This window comes from Procambarus clarkii, chromosome 89, assembly GCF_040958095.1.
Source record: "Procambarus clarkii isolate CNS0578487 chromosome 89, FALCON_Pclarkii_2.0, whole genome shotgun sequence".
NCBI lineage: Eukaryota > Metazoa > Arthropoda > Malacostraca > Decapoda > Cambaridae > Procambarus > Procambarus clarkii.
In genome coordinates, this window is record NC_091238.1 from 17,830,453 (window position 1) to 17,857,394 (window position 26,942).

General features: G+C 49.2%; 2 protein-coding genes across 18 annotated transcripts in view; both read left to right on the forward strand.

Annotated features, from left to right (window-relative positions):
• LOC138359223 (prion-like-(Q/N-rich) domain-bearing protein 25) overlaps positions 1–21,074 on the forward strand; it is a 36,208-nt gene extending 15,134 nt beyond the window's left edge. Inside the window, exon 4 of the mRNA XM_069318215.1 lies at positions 21,045–21,074. Coding sequence (XP_069174316.1) covers positions 21,045–21,074 — 30 coding nt within the window. The remainder of the gene's footprint in view (positions 1–21,044) is intronic.
• rhea (Talin_middle and talin-RS domain-containing protein rhea) overlaps positions 1–26,942 on the forward strand; it is a 210,027-nt gene that overhangs the window by 45,101 nt on the left and 137,984 nt on the right. For 4 of the 17 annotated variants that reach the window (XM_069318121.1, XM_069318137.1, XM_069318129.1 and 1 more), the window contains one exon: positions 21,045–21,089. The exons of the other annotated variants lie outside the window; for them this stretch is intronic. The gene's annotated coding sequence lies outside the window, so the exon portion shown is untranslated. The remainder of the gene's footprint in view (positions 1–21,044; positions 21,090–26,942) is intronic. 17 annotated transcript variants of the gene reach the window in all.

The window sequence follows — 26,942 nt, forward strand, 5'->3', positions numbered from 1 at the left end:
CATTCCTCTGTGACACCACCTGGCCATTGTGTGGAGGGTTGGGCGGCTTCTGATCACAGGAGCATAGTAGACACTGTTTTATTTTGTGCAGATATGACATGTTCATGTATGGACCAGGTGTGGGGAGAGTGGGGAGGAGCAGGAGGCTGAACACAAGGTACCATCTGGGAGGTGAAATCCTGCAACAGTCAAATAGAGAGAAAGATCTGGGGGTTGATATCACACCGAACCTGTCCCCAGAGGCCCACATCAAAAGGATATCATCAGCGGCATATGCTAGACTGGCCAACATAAGAACTGCCTTTAGAAACTTGTGTAAGGAATCGTTTGTCCAGGTCGTCCTATAGTCTCTGTCTATCTTCATCTGTCTTGATTCTTCTCATAATTTTTGCATCATCAGCAACCATTGAAAGGAATGAGTCTATACCCTCTGGAAGATCGTTTACCTATATCAGAAAAGGATAGGTCAAAGTTCAGAGCCCTGTGGGACTCCGCTGGTGACATCTCGCCACTCTGATGTCTCTCCCCCTCACCGTTACTCGCTGTTTCCTGTTGCTTAAATACTCCCTTATCCACTGTAGCACCTTACCTTTTACTCCTGCCTGTTGCTCCAACTTTTGTAACAGCCTTTTATGGGGTACTGTGTTAAAGGCTTTCTGACAGTCCAAGAAAATGCAGTCTGCCCACCCTTCTTTTTCTTACTTGGTCATAGCAAGCCTGTCCGACACGATTTAACATACCTGAACCCATGTTGGTGGTGTGTTACAAAGCTATTTCCCTCCAGATGCTCTACGAGCCTTTTCCTCATGATCTGATATGACGATCCTCACGATATTATGCATCACCTTGCATGGTATAGAAGTTAGGGAAACTGACCTGTAGTTCAGTGCCTCTTGCCTGTCACCCTTTTTGTATATTGGGACTACATTTGCCCTCTTCCAGCTTTCCTGTTTCCAGTGACCTGTTATACACCATAGAGAGTGGCACACTTATGCGTTTTGCACCCTCTTTTAGTATCCATGGTGAGATTGGGGGTGTAGGAGGGGGGGAGGAGCAGGTGTAGAGAGGTGAGGACCAAGTGTGGGGAGGTGAGGACCAGGTGTGGGGAGATGGAGGTGTGGGGGTATCGTGGTTGTTGTGGGTGGAGTGTGGGAGTAGCAGCAGTAAACAATGAAAGGGTGGGGCGAGTTTAACTCTGGGCTGAACCCACCAAACACGGCCACCACTCTGGCTCCCCCCCCCCCCCACCGTGCTCCCTCACCCGTCACATGAACCCCATCTCCCCCCCCCCTCCCCCCACTACTACTACGAGCACCTGGGCACCGCCGGGTAATGTCGCAGCTTCCACTACCGGCCACTGAGAGCCAGGGACCCCGTCCCTAAGCTGAGCACATCGTTCTCACTCTGCCTCCGTAAATAATACAACTGTTTCGCCAGTTGTATTATTTGTATTATCAGTTGTATACACGCCTGTTACGTGTTCAGAATCTTACGAACACAGTCAACTCACCTAACCTATCGAGAGCGATGCATAGAGAGCAGAGAAAGGAGAGAAATATTAGTTTTTATTTTTTTATTTTACTCAGACGTATTTTGAACGGATTGGTCGTTTCAAATGTGGAGCATATTAAGCGAGGGAGGGAATTATCAACGGAAAGCGCCAAGCCATTACGACTGTATAGCCCTTGGAAGGGGGTCAGGATAAGGATTTGGGATGGGACGGAAGGGGGAAGGAATGATGCCCAATTACTTGGTGGACTGTCGGGGATCGAACGCCGACCTGCATGAAGAGAGACCGTTGCTCAACCATCCAACCCAAGTGGTTGGGCAGCATATTAAGCGAGAGGACAGGTATGGGAGATAGTATCTGAGAGTGATTCTTGTGTTGATAAATGTATACAACACAAATATCCCTGCAAATATATGTATGTATGTATATGTATGTATGTATGTGTGTGTGTATATATATATATATATATATATATATATATATATATATATATATATATATATATATAATAAATTATTAAATATGACCGAAAAAGTAAGATTAATAATTCTAACACGAATTTTCTCTCTTATGTTTCTTTTCACTGTCGATGGTAATTGAAAAATCAATTCTCCAAAATTCATTTTTAGTGTGACTAATATATACACACCACACGGGTGTATATGCGGGCTAGGAGTGCCGTGTGTCACAACCTCGAGGTGTTTAAACACACTCAACAAACCGTGCAACAAGCAACCTGCAAATGTTATTCTCTTCAAGAGCATGCAGCGCCATGAGGCGTTAGTGCAGAGACGCGCAACATATCACCTTAAGTTGCATCAACCACGTAAATGCTTGAGTTGCGTAAACCACAAATGTTGCGTGTCTGGGCGAGCAGATATAGCCAGGGTTCTTAGGCACGGTTAAGGAGGGTGTGGCGTAAACCACAAATGTTGCGTGTCTGGGCGAGCAGATATAGCCAGGGTTCTTAGGCACGGTTAAGGAGGGTGTGGCGTAAACCACAAATGTTGCGTGTCTGGGCGAGCAGATATAGCCAGGGTTCTTAGGCACGGTTAAGGAGGGTGTGGCGTAAACCATGAATGTTGCGTGTCTGGGCGAGCAGATATAGCCAGGGTTCTTAGGCACGGTTAAGGAGGGTGTGGCGTAAACCATGAATGTTGCGTGTCTGGGCGAGCAGATATAGCCAGGGTTCTTAGGCACGGTTAAGGAGGGTGTGGCGTAAACCATGAATGTTGCGTGTCTGGGCGAGCAGATATAGCCAGGGTTCTTAGGCACGGTTAAGGAGGGTGTGGCGTAAACCACAAATGTTGCGTGTCTGGGCGAGCAGATATAGCCAGGGTTCTTAGGCACGGTTAAGGAGGGTGTGGCGTAAACCATGAATGTTGCGTGTCTGGGCCAGGCAGATGTAGCCAGGGTTCTTAGGCACGGTTAAGGGGGGTGTGGCAATCACTTCCTAACCCTATTATATTATTTTCCACTTTGCTAATGGGTTATGGGGTGTGTGAACCAAATATTATACAAATAATTCCTTCCTTTCCCCTTTGGGGGGTAGGAACCCCCTAAAGGGTTCTGTTCAATGGGTTTGGGTTCTGTTCCCCCGTGGGTCCTAGTGCCTCGTGTTTGGAACACCTGGTAATCATAATCCTTCTCTTGTAGATTCGCTACCTGGAGCAAAAAGTTCAAAGTAGCACGGGCTATGGTGAGCCCGTTGACTTCGGTTCTTTACCCGTTAATTCTTAGCCGTTGGTGTGTCCGTGTCCCTGGGTGTCCCTGTCTCTGGGTGTCCGTGCCCCTGGGTGTCCGTGTCCCTATGGCTGTCATGAACATTTCATTGTGTGTGTATACTCGTCTATACTTGCCTCCAGAGGAAAGCTTCAGTTCCTGGGCTCTGCCTTTCAATCTCCGATCAAATACTGTACTGCAATGGCTTCCGATCCGCCTGCTTCTTGTCGTACCATCTTTGGAATCCTTGTATGGAGTTGGCCTAGTCTATGTCCCCAACAGCTGGTCTCACGTGTTCACCGCTCTTACACTGAAGACACTGAACTTCTCGTGTCCGTGGCTCGTGTGATGTTCCAGTTTCCAGCTTGTGTCTTGTCGCCTTGATCCCTGGTCCTTCTAGGTTATTGCAGTTTTGTCCATCTTGTCAGTACCTCCTTAAGAATCATGTATGTTGTTCTTAAAGGTTTGTTAGCTTGGCCGCTCATTGTTTAGCCTGACGCGAGTATTTATATTTCTTTCGTCTTGTACTCTGCCTGTGGCCGTCTTAAACACACCTTAAATGTGTTTGGCTTAAAGTCAAGCCGTTTCTCAGACCACTTCCCCTAGGTGGTCCTGGTCCACCTACAATCATCTTCTGTTGTGACCATGTGGATCATTTCTGGAGTGGGTTCTGGGATTAATTGTTTGATTGTGGCTGCCGGAGGTGGCTTGTTTATTGTGCACCCTATACTCGTCCTGTGAGCGATAGCGCAAGAACAGGGTTCTGGGAGTTCTTCTATACCCGAAGTCGTGCCGGGAGCCAGGTTTGACTTGTGTGAGCTTGGTCCAACAGGCTGTTGCTTGGAGCGGCCCACAGATCTACTTCAACCCGGCTGGTCTGCCACTTCTTACACGAAAGTGTCAACAATTTTTCCTTCTCGGTCCACCTTCGTTCCTGCATCATGACTTTCACGTGATCGATAACCATTGACGCGGATGACTACTTGATCCCTTACCTTGAGGTGGTTACCTTGAGGTGCTTCCGGGGCTTAGCGTCCCCGCGGCCCGGTCGTCGGCCAGGCCTCCTGGGTGCTGGACTGATTAGTTAAGTCAGTGACGTAACTCAGGCACAGTATGGGTCTCAGTGCTGGTCCCCGCGACCCTTGTGACTTCCCTCTGTTCTCATCCCCCTCAAGGCTTACTTCTTACTTGCTCTGGGAGACGTATTCTCCCGCTCAGTTAAACACCCTTGTGTAGTCTTGTGTTTGGGTCTTCTTGGTAGCCAACGAAGATGGGGTTAGCCTAGCCTATTTTTTGTTGACATCTTGGCGGAGGACTAACGCGTTTGTCATGAAATGAAATTATCGGGGTGGGGGGGGGGAAAGCGCCAAGCCATTACGACTATATAGCACTTGGAAGGGGTCAGGATAAGGATTTAGGATGGGACGGGGGGAAGGATAGTGTCCCAACCACTTGGACGGTCGGGGATTGAATGCCGACCTACATGAAGCGAGACCGTCGCTCTACCGTCCAGCCCAAGTGGTTGGAGCGTTTGTCATGAGACACGTTGAAGCTTTCTTTGTCGTGGTTGTTCTACTCGTAGAAGGTCTACATGTACCCACATGTGTGTATATATGGCAGCAGCAGGTGGGTGGGAGAGAGTGCTCCTTGGTATATAGTAAACTGGGTGTCCTTGTGAGGCAGACTGTAGCTGGTAGTGGCAAGTGAGTTATGGGGAGTTATGAGGGCATTGTCAGAGAGCAGGGTGGGGTTGGTAGGGCAGTCTAGGTGGGTGGGGGGGTGAGTCATGTGTGTGGACCAGGATAGAGCCACAACACATGATAGGTAAGATAGAGTTCAGGTCACCACACCATATTTACAGTGGCTGGCTGTCTTACTCCTCTGATGACTTCCAGCTGCTGCTGTGGTGGGGTGTTCCTGTCTGTGGTGGGGTGTTCCTGTCTGTGGTGGGGTGTTCCTGTCTGTGGTGAGGTGTTCCTGTCTGTGGTGAGGTGTTCCGGTCTGTGGGGAAGTGTTACTTTCAATACTATCAGGAAGACATTTTAGTTTTGTTACGTGTTCACTAGTTCATTATGGGCCCCATACCCGCCTGTGCCCCCCATCCATACCCACCTGTGGGCGGAGGCGGCAAGGTCACCCCCCCCCCCCCCCATCCCATCCCACAATGGGCTCACCAGCTGGAACTAAATGCCCTTTTTTATGCTATTTACATTTGTGTTGAATCCGTTACCGTCAATTTTCACTTGTGCCTGTCATGCAGCTGTCACCAGCCGTCACAAGGTCGTACCACCGCCACAGACAGAGTTGTGGTGGTGTATAACACTATTTAAAGTTGGCAACCTTGGGATACTTGGCTAATATTTTGGGTCTTATATATATTTTGGAAAGAAATGGACGAGTGTTACCTGCTTGATGGGGTTCTGGGAGGAGTTCTACGCCCCAAGCCCGGCCCGAGGCCAGGCTTGACTTGTGAGAGTTTGGTCCACCAGGCTGTTGCTTGGAGCGGCCCGCAGGCCCACATACCCACCACAGCCCGGCTGATCCGGAACTTCTCTTAGAAAACAGTCCATTTTTCTCTTGAAGATGTCCACGGTTGTTCCGGCTATGTGTTAACCATCAGTAATGGCTGCCTCTAAATTCTTTCATCTTTTTGCGTTCAATTACATTCACGCATTTTTTGGGGGGGGGGGACAAAGGATAAGAGACTTGAGATTGTTCCATCCTCCTGGGACGAATATTGTGACGCTTGTGTGTTACTTAAATGTGGATTCTCTAAGACGTGTGACTTGGGAGTGAGTCCCTCGTGGCTATGGATAGCCTGTGGTCGAGTTGTTGCTCTTTGTTCTTGTTTAAGATTCAGCTACTGGGAACTAAAAGTTCCAAGTAGCACGGGCTATAGTGAGCCCGTGATGAACTTACCTGGCACAGGAGCGGGGCTGAAACTGTTGTTGCTCGACTTATCCAGTCATTTACGTTTGGGTGGTGAGGGGATTCTGTCTGTGGTGAGGTGTTCAGACTGGAACAGACCAGTCTTATGGTGTGGTGTTCCTGTCTGTAGTGAGGTGTTCCTGTCACCTGGGTCGCCAGATGCCAGGGGTGACAGGCATCTTAGACACTTCTGTACGTAGACACAGGACGTCCGCCGTGGGGGGCTCAGGGGGCTCAGGGGGCTACTTATCAGGTAGACCTCAAGGGTATTGATTTATCTCGGGTGACCCGATAAGGTAGTCCTTGACCGCCATGTGGGGGCGGGAGATGATAATGCTAAGAGCCTTGTCTGTGAGTGATGGCACGATATACAGCGATGAAGTATACACATTAAACCGCCTTGTGTGTCTTTATTTTGTATTTTTTAACCTCTTGATGGAACAGGTGGCATCAAGAGGTTAGGGGGGGGGGGGGCAGGGGAGTATTTTGTACAGGTGTTCGCTGCTGCTGCTCCTGTTCGGCTCAGTCTTACCTGAATGTTAGAGATGATTGTGTGGGAAGGGTGGGGGTGTGTGTCTGGGTGGGAAGGGTGGGGGTGTGTGTCTGGGTGGGAAGGGTGGGGGGTGTGTGTCTGGGTGGGAAGGGTGGGGGGTGCGTGTGTGGAAGGGTGGGGGGCGTGTGGAAAGGAGGGGGGAGGGGAGTTGTGCGTGTAAATATTCACCTCATCTATTTGTTCTCACTTGTACCTGCAAACTCAAACCTTAGCAGTTTGTCTTATGTTGTGTGTATTTACTATTTTGTGTGTGTGTGTGTGTTTGCGCGCGCGTACACACGTGCGTGCGTGCGTGCGTGCGTGTGGGTTGTTTGAGAGGACTGCCATATTTGGTAGCGAGTTGCCGGGACATACCAGAGGGTGGCTGTCGGTTACCACCTGGCTTACCAGCGAGCTCTTATTTATTATTATTATTATTATTATTATTATTATTATTCTTATTCTACCACAGACGTGGCCACACATTCACAATGCTAACCAGCATATATACATTTTCTTCTCTCCTCCATGGACAGGGTGAGAGATCTGTTATTAAACATATAGTTCAGGGATTTATTGAACAATCAACCACAGAAGGTGATTGTAGTGCTTTTTTATAATGCTAAGCTAACCTACATACTTAAATACATAGATTCACAGATTTACGTATGTCCTACATAAAGTGTTCGATGTGTCTTTTACATAGTGTCGTTAATGTGTATTTACAAAGGGGCAGCGAGCAGTGGGTCCTGTTGTAACCCCCCCGGCCCCATCCCCCTGTACCCCCCCCCCCACCCCTGAGACACATGGTACACCACTGAGTCAGCTGATGTACCATGTGTCCAGGTACCACAGGACACATGGTACACCATTGAGTCAGGTGGTGCTCCCTGTAGAGGTAGCGAGTGTGGGTATGGGGGGGGGTGTCGGGGAGTTCCGTACCATTATGCACGTACCTGGTAATATTGGTACGTGTAACTTGTACCGTGTACTGCACCTCGTGTACACGGTACAGGGCACGTAACCCCCTGCCCTCCCCCCCTTTAACTGTGTTAGGTTAGATTATATCAGATTGGATCGGATCGGAAAGATTGGGGGGTTTGATTCGGTTTTTGGTTCGGTTAGGCTCAGTTGGGTTGGATTAGATTTACATTACTTTTTGTTTAACGGAGCAGAGAAAAGATGTAGAAAAGTCCAACTTTTCTCTGGACTTGGACGCTGTTGAGGTGTTGTGTTGTGTGTGGCCTTGGTTCACGGCCGACGACCTGGCCCATCTTGTCCTCTGCTTTACCCATTATGCTTCGTCTTGGGCGTCATAAGAATTCTTAGAATGAGGACAAAAAAATGCCGAACATCTTCGTGTATCTGAGACGTTATCAGAACTAATCAGAAGATGCACAAAAACGCGGCGACAGGGATTAGTAGTTGTCATAGTTGCTAGACGGTCTCAGGGCTGTCATAGTTGCTAGACGGTCTCAGGGTTGTCATAGTTGCTAGACGGTCTCAGGGTTGTCATAGTTGCTAGACGGTCTCAGGGTTGTCATAGTTGCTAGACGGTCTCAGGGTTGTCATAGTTGCTAGACGGTCTCAGGGCTGTCATAGTTGCTAGACGGCCTCGGGACTAGCAACATAGGCATTTTTTTTTGCCTTTCTTATCCTTAGTTGTGTATTGAAGACTACATATTGAGCCCACGAGTGTTGCTGTCAGTCATTTGAGGAGCTGCCTGCCTCTCCCCAGCCCTTTCATGGGAGAGCTGTCTGCCTCCCCCCCCCCCCCCCCCCCCCCCCCCCCCGCTCTGGACAGGCCATTCCTCACCCTCCGTCATGGGCCATTACCACAACAGTGGAGCTACTGGGCGTGCCCCTTGGACGTGCCCCTGGGCGCCCCCCTGGGCGTGCCAAGCCTGTTACTCAGGTCTACCGCTGGAGGAAGCTGCCCTCAGCCTTCCTCCTCCCCTCCTCCCCTTACCTGTACCTACAGTAAGCTTATGTACCCACGGGAAAGTACTAAGATATGTGGAGACCACATCAAGGTAACCTCAAGGTAACCTTAAGGTAACCGCCAGGAATCTTTAAAGTGACTGAAAGGTAACCCTCAAGGTAATCATTTTTAAACTTTTTTGGATAAAGTGGGGGAATGGCTTCTATGAAAGCATGCTTTTTATCTTGACGTGTCTGTCTTAAGGTGCGCTGCCTTTCATCTCTCTAAATTACTCTGGTGACAACTGTTAATGTCTAGTGAGTCTTGTGGGGTGGGGGGGGGGGTGATGTGGGGTGGGGGTGGTTTAATCAACACGAGTCGACAAGCCTCGGTTTCTAATTATCAAACTGTATATCATTATGTTGTTTATCACATGTTTAGGTTATTAAGTGCAGTTAGGCTTGGACAACCACGGCTGGTTCATGGTGCCAGCCTCGCCCACCATGAACTATGGCTGACCATATCCATGGTACACAACCCTCCCCCCCCCTCTCCCCCTCCCCCTCCCCCCCCCCTCAATAACCATTGATGCACAACCCATCCTCCGAATTGATAGTACGTTTTAATACTAAGTGTAAGTACATTTCCTGACTGTCATACATTGTACATAATTGCACTTATGGGGCTGTCAGCTGTGGGTGAGAGCCTGTTGGGCACTGTCAGCTGTGGGTGAGAGCCTGTTAGGCACTGTCAGCTGTGGGTGAGAGCCTGCAGGGCACTGTCAGCTGTGGGTGAGAGAGCCTGTTGGGCACTGTCAGCTGTGGGTGAGTGTGTGCAGGACACTGTCAGCTGTGGGTGAGAGCCTGCAGGGCACTGTCAGCTGTGGGTGAGAGAGCCTGTTGGGCACTGTCAGCTGTAGTGTTGCACTCTCCTGCTCCATTGTTCAAGGTGACCCCTGTTACTGCCTCCTCCTCCTCCATGGCGGCCGTCTTCACCTCATATCCCCCGATGTTCACCACGTCGCCGACCTCCGGGGGCGCCCCCGTAACCTGGAACATTTCTCAGACGATGTCTTTAAACTTGGTGTGTGTGTGTGTGTGTGTGTGTGTGTGTGTGTGTGTGGTATAACGATGTTTACAAACTGGGATGGAACCTCTTAGACGTGCCTACTGTCTAATGGTACGGGGGAGGGGTGGGGGGGGTGTCCTGGGGGGGGAGGGGAAGGGGTGGGGGGGATGTGTTGTGTTAGAGAAGCTTGGAGGAGATGTGAGATAGGTGGTAAGACTTCACTCTACCAGCTGATTGTTCTTGCAGGCGGAGAGGTGGGGGGAGGGGGGGTAGGGAAGGGGGGGAGTAGTGGGGGTGAGGTTGGGGGGGGGGCGGGGGAAGGTTAAGACGCCACACGGCTCGAGATGGTCAACACATCCACGTGCTTAATTAACAGGTGCGTTTGGCTGGATCAGGATTCGGTAAGCATTTACGCAGCCACCTGCGAAACCTGTACATCTTGCCTCGATAATGGCGGCTTTGTTTACACTTGTTAAATAGTTTACCAGCTGCGACACTTCACACACCCCCAAGGTTATTTTTGTTAAACTAATTTGTAGTGCTTCTCAGGAGGGGGGGGGAGGAGCAGTAATAGACCTAGGGCCAGATTAACGAAGCAGTTACGCAAGCACTTACGAACGTGTACATCTTTCCTCAATCTTCGACGGCTTTGGTTATATTTATTTAACAGTTTACAAGCATGAAAACTTTCTATTCAACTGTTGTTATTGTTATAAACATCCTCCTGGTGCTTCGGAGCTCATTAACTGTTTAATAATTGGAAACAAAGCCGCCAAAGATTGAGAAAAGATGTACAGGATCGTAAGTGTTTGCGTAAGTGCTTTCGTAAATCTGGCCCCTGATTTTATATTCATAAAACTGTTTATAATCTGCTTAATGAATGTAAACACAAAGCCGCCATTATTTTGAAAAGATGTAGAGGCTTCGTAACATCTGTTGGACGCTTGCTTGATAAATGCTGGCCTTGATTGGCGCAAGAGAGAGCGGCTATTTCTGCACGCAAGTTAAGGTATTATTAATATGGGGGACAAGTGTTCTCAGTGGTGACTGTATTTTGTTTGTGGTGTGATTTTGGGATGTTTAACCCGGTGTGTGGTGATGTAGTGAGTCCAGGCGGTTGTGGTGGATGTGAGAGCTGTGGTGTGTCTGGTGGTGGTAGAGGGACAAGGGTCGTGGAGAGTCTGTCAGCTCCCCCTCACTCTCAACATTCCTGGCAGTCGTTCATACCACACTAGAGACTTTCATATCACTCTCACCTGTCTCTCTTTTTTGTTTCCCTTCCTCGCCTCTCCCTCCTTCCCTCTCCCTCCTACCCTCTCCCTCCTACCCTCTCCCTCCTACCCTCTCCCTCCTACCCTCTCCCTCCTTGCCTCTCCCTCCTTGCCTCTCCCTCCTTGCCTCTCCCTCCTTGCCTCTCCCTCCTTGCCTCTCCCTCCTTGCCTCTCCCTCCTTGCCTCTCCCTCCTTGCCTCTCCCTCCTACCCTCTCCCTCCTACCCTCTCCCTCCTACCCTCTCCCTCCTTCCCTCTCCCTCCTTCCCTCTCCCTCCTTCCCTCTTGTGCCAACCCTGGAGGCAGGTTCTACCAGTGTCTACAGTATTGTGACGTCCACAGATTATCACACCGGATATAAGCCCCAAATATTCCACGAGGCTTTAAGAAAAGCATTTTTGGGCAGATCAGAATATAATGTACAAGTTTAAAGTTAGTTATATTTTAGAGATCCTTATTGTGAGCATCCATGGCCTGGCTGTGTGGATATACACCCTCTCATAATTTTGAGGGCCCCGAGTTCGAGTCTCCGATAAAATTGTATATTCGTTTACTATCCAAAGTATGACAATGATGGCATTAGAGGTGTTATTGGTGCTGTTTCCGGGGCAGGTGGAGCACCACTCGCCGTAAACCATTGTAAACCATTAAAGATGTATATGTATGGAAGTAGACCACACCAGGCTGTGGCCTCCATGTCAAGGTGGTCACACTGTAGGGTGTGACCACCTGTAGCTGGCCCGCCAGTCTGCCCTCTTTAGTAACCAAACACCAGACTGACGCCCACACCTGGTCGCAGTCACCTTACACACGCTAATCACGCCTCACTTGTTAATCCAAACCTCGCCAGTTGATTGTAGAGGGTGAGACCCTGGCTTACTAGAGGGGCAGAGTTACTACTGTTGAGGCTGTCTGGTGGTGGTGGTGTTGGTCTCTTGTGTTGTGTCTGGTGTTAGCGTGGTCATGCAGGTGGTGGAGGTGAGGTAGGGTGTGGTGGGGGTGAGGTAGGGTGTGGCGGGTGAGGTGAGTATAGTGGGTGAGGAGAGATGGGTGTGGTGAATGACCCGGGCAGTAACCCGACACTGCTGGGGGCCGGCACGATGCCAACCTGGACAATCAATGGCTGCCACCACCACCACCTCACCACCACTACCACCACCACTACCACCACCACTACCACCACCACCTCACCACCACCTCACCACCACTACCACCACCACTACCACTACCACCACCACTACCACCACCACTACCACCACCACTACCACCACCACTACCACCACCACTACCACCACCACCTCACCACCACTACCACCACCACCTCACCACCACTACCACCACCACTCTCACCACCACTACCACCACCACTACCACCACCACTCTCACCACCACTACCACCACCACTACCACCACCACTACCACCACCACTACCACCACCACTACCACCACCACTACCACCACTACCACCACCACTACCACCACCACTACCACCACCACCTCACCACCACTACCACCACCACTACTACCACCACTACTACCACCACTACTACCACTACCACCGCACCCACACGCTCGCTCATACACGCCGCCCATCGGTCACATATGTGGTGAAAGAGTTATATGTAGTTTGTAATTGGTAATCATGCACCCCACACTGCCATCCCCGTGGGGGGGGGGGGGGGGGATGCTTGCAGCCTCGGCCCGGGGCCAGGCTTTTCTTGTAATTGATCTAAGAGGCTGTTGCTTGGAGCGGCCTGCAGCAGGCCCACATATCCATTACAACTCAGTTGGTCCTGCACTTTTCCCGCTGAAACGTATCTAATTACTCTGTAACATTTTGGATGAAGCAGAAACTCTTGCACATCTGTGAGTTGTACATGGGTGTAGATAGTGACCGTTTACACTTGGTGAGGTGTAAATCATGGGTGTAGATAGTGACCGTTTACACTTGGTGAGGTGTAAACATGGGTGTAGATAGTGACCGTTTACACTTGGTGAGGTGTAAACATGGGTGTAGATAGTGACCGTTTACACTTGGTGAGGTGTAAACATGGGTGTAGATAGTGACCGTTTACACTTGGTGAGGTGTAAACATGGGTGTAGATAGTGACCGTTTACACTTGGTGAGGTGTAAACATGGGTGTAGATAGTGACCGTTTACACTTGGTGAGGTGTAAACATGGGTGTAGATAGTGACCGTTTACACTTGGTGAGGTGTAAACATGGGTGTAGATAGTGACCGTTTACACTTGGTGAGGTGTAAACATGGGTGTAGATAGTGACCGTTTACACTTGGTGAGGTGTAAACATGGGTGTAGATAGTGACCGTTTACACTTGGTGAGGTGTAAACATGGGTGTAGATAGTGACCGTTTACACTTGGTGAGGTGTAAACATGGGTGTAGATAGTGACCGTTTACACTTGGTGAGGTGTAAACATGGGTGTAGATAGTGACCGTTTACACTTGGTGAGGTGTAAACATGGGTGTAGATAGTGACCGTTTACACTTGGTGAGGTGTAAACATGGGTGTAGATAGTGACCGTTTACACTTGGTGAGGTGTAAACATGGGTGTAGATAGTGACCGTTTTCACTTGGTGAGGTGTAAACATGGGTGTAGATAGTGACCGTTTACACTTGGTGAGGTGTAAACATGGGTGTAGATAGTGACCGTTTACACTTGGTGAGGTGTAAACATGGGTGTAGATAGTGACCGTTTACACTTGGTGAGGTGTAAACATGGGTGTAGATAGTGACCGTTTACACTTGGTGAGGTGTAAACATGGGTGTAGATAGTGACCGTTTACACTTGGTGAGGTGTAAACATGGGTGTAGATAGTGACCGTTTACACTTGGTGAGGTGTAAACATGGGTGTAGATAGTGACCGTTTACACTTGGTGAGGTGTAAACATGGGTGTAGATAGTGACCGTTTACACTTGGTGAGGTGTAAACATGGGTGTAGATAGTGACCGTTTACACTTGGTGAGGTGTAAACATGGGTGTAGATAGTGACCGTTTACACTTGGTGAGGTGTAAACATGGGTGTAGATAGTGACCGTTTACACTTGGTGAGGTGTAAACATGGGTGTAGATAGTGACCGTTTACACTTGGTGAGGTGTAAACATGGGTGTAGATAGTGACCGTTTACACTTGGTGAGGTGTAAACATGGGTGTAGATAGTGACCGTTTACACTTGGTGAGGTGTAAACATGGGTGTAGATAGTGACCGTTTACACTTGGTGAGGTGTAAACATGGGTGTAGATAGTGACCGTTTACACTTGGTGAGGTGTAAACATGGGTGTAGATAGTGACCGTTTACACTTGGTGAGGTGTAAACATGGGTGTAGATAGTGACCGTTTACACTTGGTGAGGTGTAAACATGGGTGTAGATAGTGACCGTTTACACTTGGTGAGGTGTAAACATGGGTGTAGATAGTGACCGTTTACACTTGGTGAGGTGTAAACATGGGTGTAGATAGTGACCGTTTACACTTGGTGAGGTGTAAACATGGGTGTAGATAGTGACCGTTTACACTTGGTGAGGTGTAAACATGGGTGTAGATAGTGACCGTTTACACTTGGTGAGGTGTAAACATGGGTGTAGATAGTGACCGTTTACACTTGGTGAGGTGTAAACATGGGTGTAGATAGTGACCGTTTACACTTGGTGAGGTGTAAACATGGGTGTAGATAGTGACCGTTTACACTTGGTGAGGTGTAAACATGGGTGTAGATAGTGACCGTTTACACTTGGTGAGGTGTAAACATGGGTGTAGATAGTGACCGTTTACACTTGGTGAGGTGTAAACATGGGTGTAGATAGTGACCGTTTACACTTGGTGAGGTGTAAACATGGGTGTAGATAGTGACCGTTTACACTTGGTGAGGTGTAAACATGGGTGTAGATAGTGACCGTTTACACTTGGTGAGGTGTAAACATGGGTGTAGATAGTGACCGTTTACACTTGGTGAGGTGTAAACATGGGTGTAGATAGTGACCGTTTACACTTGGTGAGGTGTAAACATGGGTGTAGATAGTGACCGTTTACACTTGGTGAGGTGTAAACATGGGTGTAGATAGTGACCGTTTACACTTGGTGAGGTGTAAACATGGGTGTAGATAGTGACCGTTTACACTTGGTGAGGTGTAAACATGGGTGTAGATAGTGACCGTTTACACTTGGTGAGGTGTAAACATGGGTGTAGATAGTGACCGTTTACACTTGGTGAGGTGTAAACATGGGTGTAGATAGTGACCGTTTACACTTGGTGAGGTGTAAACATGGGTGTAGATAGTGACCGTTTACACTTGGTGAGGTGTAAACATGGGTGTAGATAGTGACCGTTTACACTTGGTGAGGTGTAAACATGGGTGTAGATAGTGACCGTTTACACTTGGTGAGGTGTAAACATGGGTGTAGATAGTGACCGTTTACACTTGGTGAGGTGTAAACATGGGTGTAGATAGTGACCGTTTACACTTGGTGAGGTGTAAACATGGGTGTAGATAGTGACCGTTTACACTTGGTGAGGTGTAAACATGGGTGTAGATAGTGACCGTTTACACTTGGTGAGGTGTAAACATGGGTGTAGATAGTGACCGTTTACACTTGGTGAGGTGTAAACATGGGTGTAGATAGTGACCGTTTACACTTGGTGAGGTGTAAACATGGGTGTAGATAGTGACCGTTTACACTTGGTGAGGTGTAAACATGGGTGTAGATAGTGACCGTTTACACTTGGTGAGGTGTAAACATGGGTGTAGATAGTGACCGTTTACACTTGGTGAGGTGTAAACATGGGTGTAGATAGTGACCGTTTACACTTGGTGAGGTGTAAACATGGGTGTAGATAGTGACCGTTTACACTTGGTGAGGTGTAAACATGGGTGTAGATAGTGACCGTTTACACTTGGTGAGGTGTAAACATGGGTGTAGATAGTGACCGTTTACACTTGGTGAGGTGTAAACATGGGTGTAGATAGTGACCGTTTACACTTGGTGAGGTGTAAACATGGGTGTAGATAGTGACCGTTTACACTTGGTGAGGTGTAAACATGGGTGTAGATAGTGACCGTTTACACTTGGTGAGGTGTAAACATGGGTGTAGATAGTGACCGTTTACACTTGGTGAGGTGTAAACATGGGTGTAGATAGTGACCGTTTACACTTGGTGAGGTGTAAACATGGGTGTAGATAGTGACCGTTTACACTTGGTGAGGTGTAAACATGGGTGTAGATAGTGACCGTTTACACTTGGTGAGGTGTAAACATGGGTGTAGATAGTGACCGTTTACACTTGGTGAGGTGTAAACATGGGTGTAGATAGTGACCGTTTACACTTGGTGAGGTGTAAACACTCCAGGGGGGTAACTTTTTTATTATTATTATTTTTCTACCACAGACGTGGCCACACATTTACAATGCTAACCAGCATATATACATTTTCTTGTGTCCTCCATGGACAATGCGAGAGATCTGTCACACATACGGTAACTATGAGAGTCCTGAATGATCCAGAAATGTGTAACTCTCCTTGGTAGAAGGATGATAGATGGAGAATGTCTCGGGTCTGCTAGGGTCTGTTGAGGTTCTTGGTGTAGTGTTCTTCTCCGGTTGTTTGTAGGCAGTCCAAGGTTATAGTCACCTCTTGGTCTTATCTCATCAGCTCTATTGTGCATTCAGGAGTGCTTTTTTTTTTTTTTTTTTTTTTTGAGATATATACAAGAGTTGTTACATTCTTGTACAGTACGCGTAGCGTTTCGGGCAGGTCCCTGGAATACGATCCCCTGCCGCGAAGAATCGTTTTTTCATCCAAGTACACATTTTACTGTTGCGTTAAACAGAGGCTACAGTTAAGGAATTGCGCCCAGTAAATCCTCCCCGGCCAGGATACGAACCCATGACATAGCGCTCGCGGAACGCCAGGCGAGTGTCTTACCACTACACCACGGAGACTTGTCTTAGTGTGGAGCACCCAGCACCACCTCCAGCGACCCTGTGATCGGCTCGTTAGTAATGGTCTTCACTGTGAAGGGTTGATGAGATAAGCCACTCTCACACCTCAGTAACAACGGGTTACACACACTCAGTAACGCCTCTGGGGAGAAATAACCTGACCAACACGAACGATAGTGACAGTGACGACTTTCCGCACCGTTCTGGACTCATATCGTAACATATCAAGAGATTAAATGAACAAATCCACAAGGACCGTGATGAGGATTCGAACCTGCGTCCGGGAGCATCCCAGACATCTGTGTAATAACAAGAGATTGATTGATGGATGGAGATTAAGCCACCCCAGGAGGTGGCACTGGCTTGAATAGCCCGTAAGTGGTAGGCTTATTGGAGTATGATCTTTGGTCGTGGATAGCAAGAGTGGGAGAGTCGGTATATGGCAGTAGTGAGGGGGGGGGAGGTTATCTTGAGATGATTTCGGAGCTTTAGTGTCCCCGCGGCCCAGTCCCCGACCAGGCCTTCACCCCCCCCCCCCCAGGAAGTAGCCCGTGACAGCTGACTAACTCCCAGGTACCTATTTACTGCTAGATAACAGGGGCATTAGGGTGGATGTTTTGCGGCGCCCGGGATCGAACCCGGGAGCACAGGATCACGCGTCCAGTGTTGTGTCCGCTCAGCCACCGGCTCCCCCCAAAGGAGCCCCGGCAAAAGGAACAAGTGAATTGCCGAGTTGGTTGTTGGGGGTGTGGAGCGTTACCAGGCACTGTGATGGGTGTAGTCAACCAGTGGGAGAGTGTTGTGTTAAGAGTCCTTCACCCGACACCACCACCACCACCACCATGGTGCCACCTGACCCCGCACCACCTGTTTACCTCTCATGAACCACTAATGGCAACACTGCACGCTGCTGTGGAGTAGCCTTGGGGGGGGGGGGGGCAGGGGGGTGTGGTTGACAGGGGGGTGTGTGATTGACAGGGGGTGTGGCTGACAGGGGGGGGGGTGTGGCTGGCAGGGGGTGTGGCTGGCAGGGGATGTGGTTGGCAGGGGATGTGGTTGGCAGAGGGACCTGAGTGTGTGGTAGGGAGTGTGGCCCTCAGTAATGACATTATGGCTGTCATTGACAGTTGCCAGTCAGTCTAGCTGTCATTTACGGTGCAAGTGTAGCTGTCACTGACAGTGTGGTTGTCAGTGACAAGAGACACGACACGAGACGCAAGAACATAGCCAGGCAAGACCTTGACGCTAGCCATGAGTCTCGGTGTACCCACAGGCCCGAGGAGGACCGGTCCTGGCGTTATCACCCCCTCCAGTGTAAAACACACAAGATACTCTACAAAATAGAAACCATTAACTCCTGGCCAGGCTCTCATGACGTCACATCTTGTGTAAACAGGCAGCCAAACCCCCCTAAACCCCCCCAAACACCCCCCCCCCCTCTCACCCCCTCTCTCACCCCTCCCTCCCTCACCCCTCCCTCCCTTTGCCCATGGCAAATTTGGGCAGACTCGTTGATGTAACAATGAATCAAGATTGAAAACGTTGCTGAGACGTTAATCCAACGTTGTTTAAACATTGATCCACCGGTGCCTAATGGTTGAACCCCCATGTTGTTTAAGTGGTTAGTTAAACGGTGGTTAAACGCCGAACCACCGGTAAACATTGTTCAGACGTTGTTTAAACGCTGAGCCAACGGTGTTTAAATCAACGCTGAGCCAACAGTGTTTAAATCAACGCTGAGCCAACAGTGTTTAAATCAACGCTGAGCCAACAGTGTTTAAATCAACGCTGAGCCAACAGTGTTTAAATCAACGCTGAGCCAACAGTTTAAATCAACGCTGAGCCAACGGTGTTTAAATCAACGCTGAGCCAACGGTGTTTAAATCAACGCTGAGCCAACGGTGTTTAAATCAACGCTGAGCCAACGGTGTTTAAATCAACGCTGAGCCAACGGTGTTTAAATCAACGCTGAGCCAACGGTGTTTAAATCAACGCTGAGCCAACGGTGTTTAAATCAACGCTGAGCCAACGGTGTTTAAATCAACGCTGAGCCAACGGTGTTTAAATCAACGCTGAGCCAACGGTGTTTAAATCAACGCTGAGCCAACGGTGTTTAAATCAACGCTGAGCCAACGGTGTTTAAATCAACGCTGAGCCAACGGTGTTTAAATCAACGCTGAGCCAACGGTGTTTAAATCAACGCTGAGCCAACGGTGTTTAAATCAACGCTGAGCCAACGGTGTTTAAATCAACGCTGAACCAACGGTGTTTAAATCAACGCTGAACCAACGGTGTTTAAATCAACGCTGAACCAACGGTGTTTAAATCAACGCTGAACCAACGGTGTTTAAATCAACGCTGAGCCAACGGTGTTTAAATCAACGCTGAGCCAACGGTGTTTAAATCAACGCTGAACCAACGGTGTTTAAATCAACGCTGAGCCAACAGTGTTTAAATCAACGCTGAACCAACGTTTCTTGGGCTTTGATCACACATTTTCTTGGCTGTTGCTCCAATTTTTCTTGGAGGTTTTGTCCAGCGACGTTTCAACATCCTCGAGCAAGTTTTGCTGGCTGGGGCACCTCTATATTTAGCATAGTACAGCGCACCACAGCAACGTGTACACCTCTGTACCACACTTGTCCAGTTTACTTAAGTCAGGAACAGTTTACCTGTCGAGTTCACCTGGACAGGTGTTGATGGAGGCCACGCCCCTTGGACCCCACCAGGACAGGTGTTGGTGGAGGCCACGCCCCTTGGACCCCTCCAGGACAGGTGTTGGTGGAGGCCACGCCCCTTGGACCCCACCAGGACAGGTGTTGATGGCGGCCACGCCCCTTGGACCCCACCAGGACAGGTGTTGGTGGAGGCCACGCCCCTTGGACCCCACCAGGACAGGTGTTGGTGGAGGCCACGCCCCTTGGACCCCACCAGGACAGGTGTTGGTGGAGGCCACGCCCCTTGGACCCCACCAGGACAGGTGTTGGTGGAGGCCACGCCCCTTGGACCCCACCAGGACAGGTGTTGATGGCGGCCACGCCCCTTGGACCCCACCAGGACAGGTGTTGGTGGAGGCCACGCCCCTTGGACCCCACCAGGACAGGTGTTGGTGGAGGCCACGCCCCTTGGACCCCACCAGGACAGGTGTTGATGGCGGCCGCGCCCCTCGGAACATATCCGGACAGGTGTTGGAGTGAGGTGGTGTAAAGTAGACATGTGTAGCAGGTGTTGGTATACTAGAGAGTGACCGTGTGGTGGCCGGGCAGCACCACCTGCCACAAAGTACCCACCGGGCCTGGCCGTCCCTCGCCCAACACCACCACCAGCTGGCGGCCTTATAGTCTGTGGGCGGCACCTGTGGGCGAGGCCTCGGGAACGTGGGCAGCGAAGGTCTCCGCCAGAGGGTGTGGGTGACGCCCTGGCCTTGCTTGTAGGTCCGTCGGCACACACCACCTGTGGTACCCAGGCCCTCACAGTACCCTGCTCTCTCAACTTCTGGTACACACACACTCACACACCTGTATGGTTCCTGTTTGTACGAACCTGAACTACAAGTACGTCGTACTATGAGCTACTGTACCACTTGCACCACTCACCAGGGGACCACCACTCACCAGGGGGCCACCACTCACCAGGGGGCCACCACTCACCAGGGGGCCACCACTCACCAGGGGGGCCACCACTCACCAGGGGCGAGCATCAAGGGACAAGGGGCCTAGCGGGTGTACACAGATATAGATGATGGCGTACAGGTGGCCAGACATAGAATGCACCAGGCGGTATTTGCGGACTCGTCTCGAAGTTTATTTTGGATAACTTTTATGGGCGGGGTTGCCAGAATAGCAGTGTGCCAGGTCACGGCACTTCCCCTGGTGGCACCCTTGTCTGCTGGTGTGTGCCGTCCCAGCACACCTGCCCTCAACACACCTGTTGCCTTAATTACAACTCCACTATTCTGACGCTCCAGTTCTGTGTCGAAGACTTAGTGTTCAGAGCTTCTTATATTGTGTGGAGGGGCCCTCCTCTCTTAGTGCCTACAGTTAGGCCTATGCTGTTAGCAGCTGTTTTTCTATGTTAACTGATATCCTGCTGCATATGAAGAGGTTTTTAATTCATATTTGTCTTTTGACAGGTGAGCGTTGGCGTGGGAGACACCTTTTAGGGGGCACCTGTGCGGGTGAGACTAATGTGTTTGTCTTATTGGTACCGGCGCTGCCACAGTCGTCGACCCTCCTACACACACACACACACACACACACACACACACACACACACACACACACACACACACACACACACACTCACTCACTCACTCACTCACTCACTCACTCACTCTACTTGATTTTCTCCAGAATACACGCAAGAGTTGTTGATTGGTGTAAATCCATTAGCTTCTAGAGGAGAGGGAGAACAGTGGTGTCTCCATCTTCCCATTCAGAGGTGGTTGAGGTCATGGTGGCACCATTGCACTGCCACCCACTGCCTTCCTTGTGTACGCGCACACCGCACACGCACACGCACACACACACACACACACACACACACACACACACACACACACACACACACACACACACACACACACACACACACACACACACACACTGCATTAGGCAGTGATGTGGTTGAGGCTGACTCCATACACAGTTTCAAGTGTAGATATGATAGAGCCCAGTAGGCTCAGGAACCTGTACACCTGTTGATTGACGGTTGAGAGGCAGGACCAAAGAGCCAAGGTTCAACCCCCGCAAGCACAACTAAGTTAGTACAACTAGGTGAATACACAGACTATATATATATATATATATATATATATATATATATATATATATATATATATATATATATATATATATCTCTCTCTCTCTCTCTCTCTCTCTCTCTCTCTCTCTCTCTCTCTCTCTCTCTTCCCCCCTCCCCCATAGCCACCACCACTACCACTTTCATCTCTCCCCTCATATCCTGCCCTCTCCCCTTATATGTCACTTCTGTAAAATGTTGTCTTTATCGCCTTCTTATCTGTCTGGCGGCCCTCGTGCGCTGGTGCTGCTCTTTTCTTCCCTTCTGTGGCCCTCTTCCTCCTTGCTGTGGCCCTCTTCCTCCTTCGGTGGCCCTCTTCCTCCGTTCAGTGGCCCTCTTCCTCCTTGCTGTGGCCCTCTTCCTCCTTGCTGTGGCCCTCTTCCTCCGTTCAGTGGCCCTCTTCCTCCCTGCTGTGGCCCCTCTTCCTCCCTGCTGTGGCCCTCTTCCTCCCTGCTGTGGCCCTCGGCTCCCATAGTGGGTGGTGGGATGGTGATAGTATTGTGGTAGTGGTTATTTTCACTTCAGGTGTGTGTGTGGGTTGGGTTATTTGTTTCATTCGGGTTATTGTGAGTTATTGTGTGCGGTGCTGGCAGGTGTGGGAGGTGTGGCTGCCTTGGTCAGCTGGTGGGGAGTGGTGTGGCGCGAGGGATGGGGGGGGGGGGAGGAATGGGGTGTGGGTGCCACCGCTATTTCTGCTTCACTCCTCCTAATTACCGGCAGGCATATACAGTAGGCTGTTGTTGTTAGCGCGTGGTGGGACTGACAGGAGATGCGCCAATAACCACTCAATATTTCAACTCGAGGTCAGAGCTTCTGCTGGGCTCTTATCATATCTACACTTGAAACTGTGTATGGAGTCAGCCTCCTCGACATCACTGCCTAGTGCATTTCATCCGTTAACTACTCTGACACTGATAAAGTTCCTTTTAATGTCCCTGTGGCTCATGTGGGTACTCAATTTCCACCTGTGTGTGTGTGTGTGTGTGTGTGTGTGTGTGTGTGTGTGTGTGTGTGTGTGTGTGTGTGTGTGTGTGTGTGTGTGTGTGTGTGTACGTGTACGTGTACGTACGTACATGGGTCATGATAGACTAGTGAGGCTCCTGGAGTCCGTGTACACTTGTGGTGAGCCCAACTTGTATATTTATGTAGCGAGGCAGAGTGGGGTGAAGCTCCCTCATACCTTGTCAAGGATTTGTTCAGTACTTGAAGTGTCTACTTACGAAACATGTACATCTTTGCTCAAGCAGGGCGGCAGAGTTGTGTACTTAATTAAGCTGTGTGTGAGTTGGTGAACGCTACCAGGTTGTCTGAGACAAATAACCTTGGGCCGAGGACGACCTCTCAAGGTATGAACCACTGGTCTGCTTCATCTTCACCTAACTGTTATAGAAATTAGCATGAATGCAAATCATTACGGGCTCGCCATAACCCGTGCTGCTTGGAACTTTTTTGTCCCAGGTAGCGAATCTATCTACAATAACCAACATCATCTTGTTGAATGACGTCTTAATTAAGATTATATATATATATATATATATATATATATATATATATATATATATATATATATATATATATATATATATATATATATATATATATATAATAATAATAATAATAATAATAATAAAACACTACACTCCAATGTGTGGAATAACGAGTGTAATCTTATCATATCCTGTCCTAACTTAAGGGAATTCGAATAAATTGTTTAGTGAAAATTGCGTGACGTCACTGTGACGTCAGGGGCTTGCCTCCGGGGGAACGTTTTGGATTGGAGTGAGGCGCGGCTACTGCTGAAGCCTGACTAGGGCGGGGGGGGGGGGGGGAGATGGTGGCGAAAACATCCTGCAGTGCCCAAACGTCCGGCCCCGTCGCCTCTTGGACCATCCGGCCCCGTCGCCGCTTGGACCATCCGGCCATCTGTTCTTGTAACCTCACACAAGTCTTCTTATGTCTTATACCAATGCTCCTATTGGTAACATTTTTAATATGTCGACGTGAGATGGAACACGGTAAAGAAATGTGGGTTGGTTTGGATTTAGGAGGGACCTGGGTAAATACTGGTCTGGGTAAATGTGGGTTGGTTTGGATTTAGGAGGGAACTGGGTAAATACTGGTCTGGGTAAATGTGGGTTGGTTTGGATTTAGGAGGGACCTGGGTAAATACTGGACTGGATAAAATGTGGGTTGATTTACAGAACGGATTAGTGGGTAAGACAGTAGAGAGGGGGAGGGGGGTCGTTAGCGTGTTTCCAGCGTAGGTTAGACACGTATGTGAGAGAGTTTAGGTGGATATTAATAGGTGGTTCGTGTGGCTCCTTCTATAGTGTGTTAGAGAGAGAATAAATTAGGAATACAGTAAAGGTTATACGGGAGAGAAGTGGGGGGTGAGTGACCGGGTGAGTGCGAGGAACACCGTGGCTGGCGGGCCAGGTGTCACTCCTCCACCTTCTTACATATGCTGGTTAGCATTGTAAATGTGTGGCCACGTCTGTGGTAGAAAAAAAACTCCTTACACATCAACCTCACACCTCATATTCTTCTCTTTCTTCCTACATATTTATATTCTTAGAGTTAATAAAGATGAGGAGGCCACGATATGGCCTCTACAGGTCTCATCAAAGGGGGAGATTTTGTCGTTTTGCTTAAATATTCCTGTGCAAGCCCTATGCCTCTGGCCGGCCCACTAAGTGTTACTCACACAGTGTTATGCTCCCGGACGCAGGTTCGAATCCTCGTCACGGCCCTTGTGAATTTGTTCAAGTGTTACTCGTTTCTGCCTTACTCGGTGTCTATGACTCGTATGTTGGCCGCAGGAATGCATTGCAATGCATTGGCCGCATTGTGGCCAATGTGTTCAATAACTTCTGCGATGTTAAATCTCAGTTGAAATATTATTTGATTTGTAACTGTGCACTGTGTTAGATAATGTTCCAGTGGTCTGTTGTGGCTGTAACTGTGCACTGTGTTAGATAATGTTCCAGTGGTCTGTTGTGGCTGTAACTGTGCACTGTGTTAGATAATGTTCCAGTGGTCTGTTGTGGCTGTAACTGTGCACTGTGTTAGATAATGTTCCAGTGGTCTGTTGGGCATTTCTAACCCACAATGCTGGCATTTTCTGTCTACTTGTGGATGCTGCGAGTCTATTCCCCATGCACTTGGGTCTCCAAGCCTGGTGTCGTGTAAGTGTACTTCTGTTCTTCTATTGTGGCCTTTCAGCAGAATAATTGTTTCGTAGTTGGTTGAATTCTTGTACCAGCGCCCTGATCCTGATGTTGCAGCTGCTGTGTTGTGGTCCTGCCTTGTTCTGTCTCTAAGTCAAGCACGGATTAAGAACAATGTCGTATGCAAATGTCTTCATCTTCCCACTTAGTTGCAAGTTTTTCAGCTTCATCTACAATACGAAGCTGCAATATCCCTGGTATTCCAGCGCGACTCAGCACCCAGTTGATAAGTATTGGACGACCTTGAGGTGTGAGTGTTGACACTAATGCTCTAACACTTGGGGTTAGATGGATGTAGTCACAGTGTTGAAAGTTTTCACTGGCAGTTCTCGAATATGGGAACATGATAACGTGTTGTCGGTATTTAACAAGGACTGTGTCATAACGTTTTGAATGGCTGCCATCTGTGAAGTCGTACACACACATGTGACAGTCTCAAACTGACTATAGGATTTCCTGCCTTAACTGCAGCTCCGGATTCTTGTCTCGGTTCGTCTACTGATCCGTCTGTGACGCATTTGAAACTGTCATGCCGAATTTGATTTTGTATTCATCTGCTCAATGGTGGGATGGGGGGGGGGTTGTCTGGTTCTTTACCTAGAACATACCTGAGGAGGGTTTCGGGAGTTTTACTTCCCGAGCCCGGCCTAGGACCAGGCTCGGCTTGTGACAACTTGGTCCAACAGGCTGTTGCTTGGAGCTGTCCGCAAGCCCACATCTCCACTTCAACCCGGTTGGTCCGGCACTTCTTGCAAAACTTACCTAAATGCTTCTTGAAGACTTCGACCTTTGTTCCGGCAACGTTTCTAATGCTTTTCTTTCTCCCTTGAAGAGCCATAATCTTAACTTTTGTGTCAGGGATACCTGGTTGATGGGGTTCTGGGAGTTCTTCTACTCCCCAAGCCCGGCCCGAGGCCAGGCTTGACTTGTGAGAGTTTGGTCCACCAGGCTGTTGCTTGGAGCGGCCCGCAGGCCCACATACCCACCACAGCCCGGTTGGTCCGGCACTCCTTGGAGGAAAGAATCTAGTTTCCTCTTGAAGATAAAGATATAAACCTAAATATCATACTTTAGGTTTAATTATTTAGGTTTTGATGATATAAACAGGATAAACATATCCTCTTGAAGAGGATAAAGAAGGAGCTTACATAACTGTGCCTGTATGTCCTTGACGCCCCTCTGTATCTGTCATCTCTAATGTTTGTATAGTGTTTACTGCACATTGGATCCACCTGTTTGAAGCTCTTCTGTCCCGAGTTAGTGCTCCGTTGAGTATATCTTTAGTCAGGAACGCTTCACTTTCTTTCTTAACTCGACCAACAGGAATATTTACAACAAGCCTTATCATCCTTGTCTCAACCGATGCTAGTTTGCTTTGCAGTCTGATCTTTAGTATTTTAGCCCACGTGGGAGCCTCCTTGTGACGTGCATTGTATAGTTTTGAATAATGAGAAATGTCGCCCGCTGGCTAGGACGGAGTAAGCCAGGCGCAGCATAGTCAACCAGGGAACATTCTTAATACCTTGCGGCCCGCGCCTGGTCGGAGGCCCTGTGATTGCTCTCATTATATTCAGTCGTGATTTTGCTTTCTCCTTCACCTATATTATTTTATTGTTAAATGTCATTATAGAATTTATCTGCACTACAGGATAGTGATATTGTGTGTGAGCCAGTGACGGTTAATGTGTTGAGCGAGTCGGTGCCTGTAAAGGGGTCTCAACAGGACTCGCCAGAGGGAGAGTGAAGGCTCCCAGCAGCAACAGCAGCAGCAGCAGGAGCAGCAGCAACAGCAGCAGCAGGAGCAGCAGCAGCAGCAGGAGCAGCAGCAACAGCAGGAGCAGCAGCAGCAGCAGCAGCAGCAGGAGCAGCAGCAACAGCAACAGCAGCAGCAGCAGGAGCAGCAGCAACAGCAGCAGCAGCAGCAGCAGGAGCAGCAGCAACAGCAGCAGGAGCAGCAGGAGCAGCAGAAGTAGCAGTAGTCACTAGGCGACACATCACCCCCG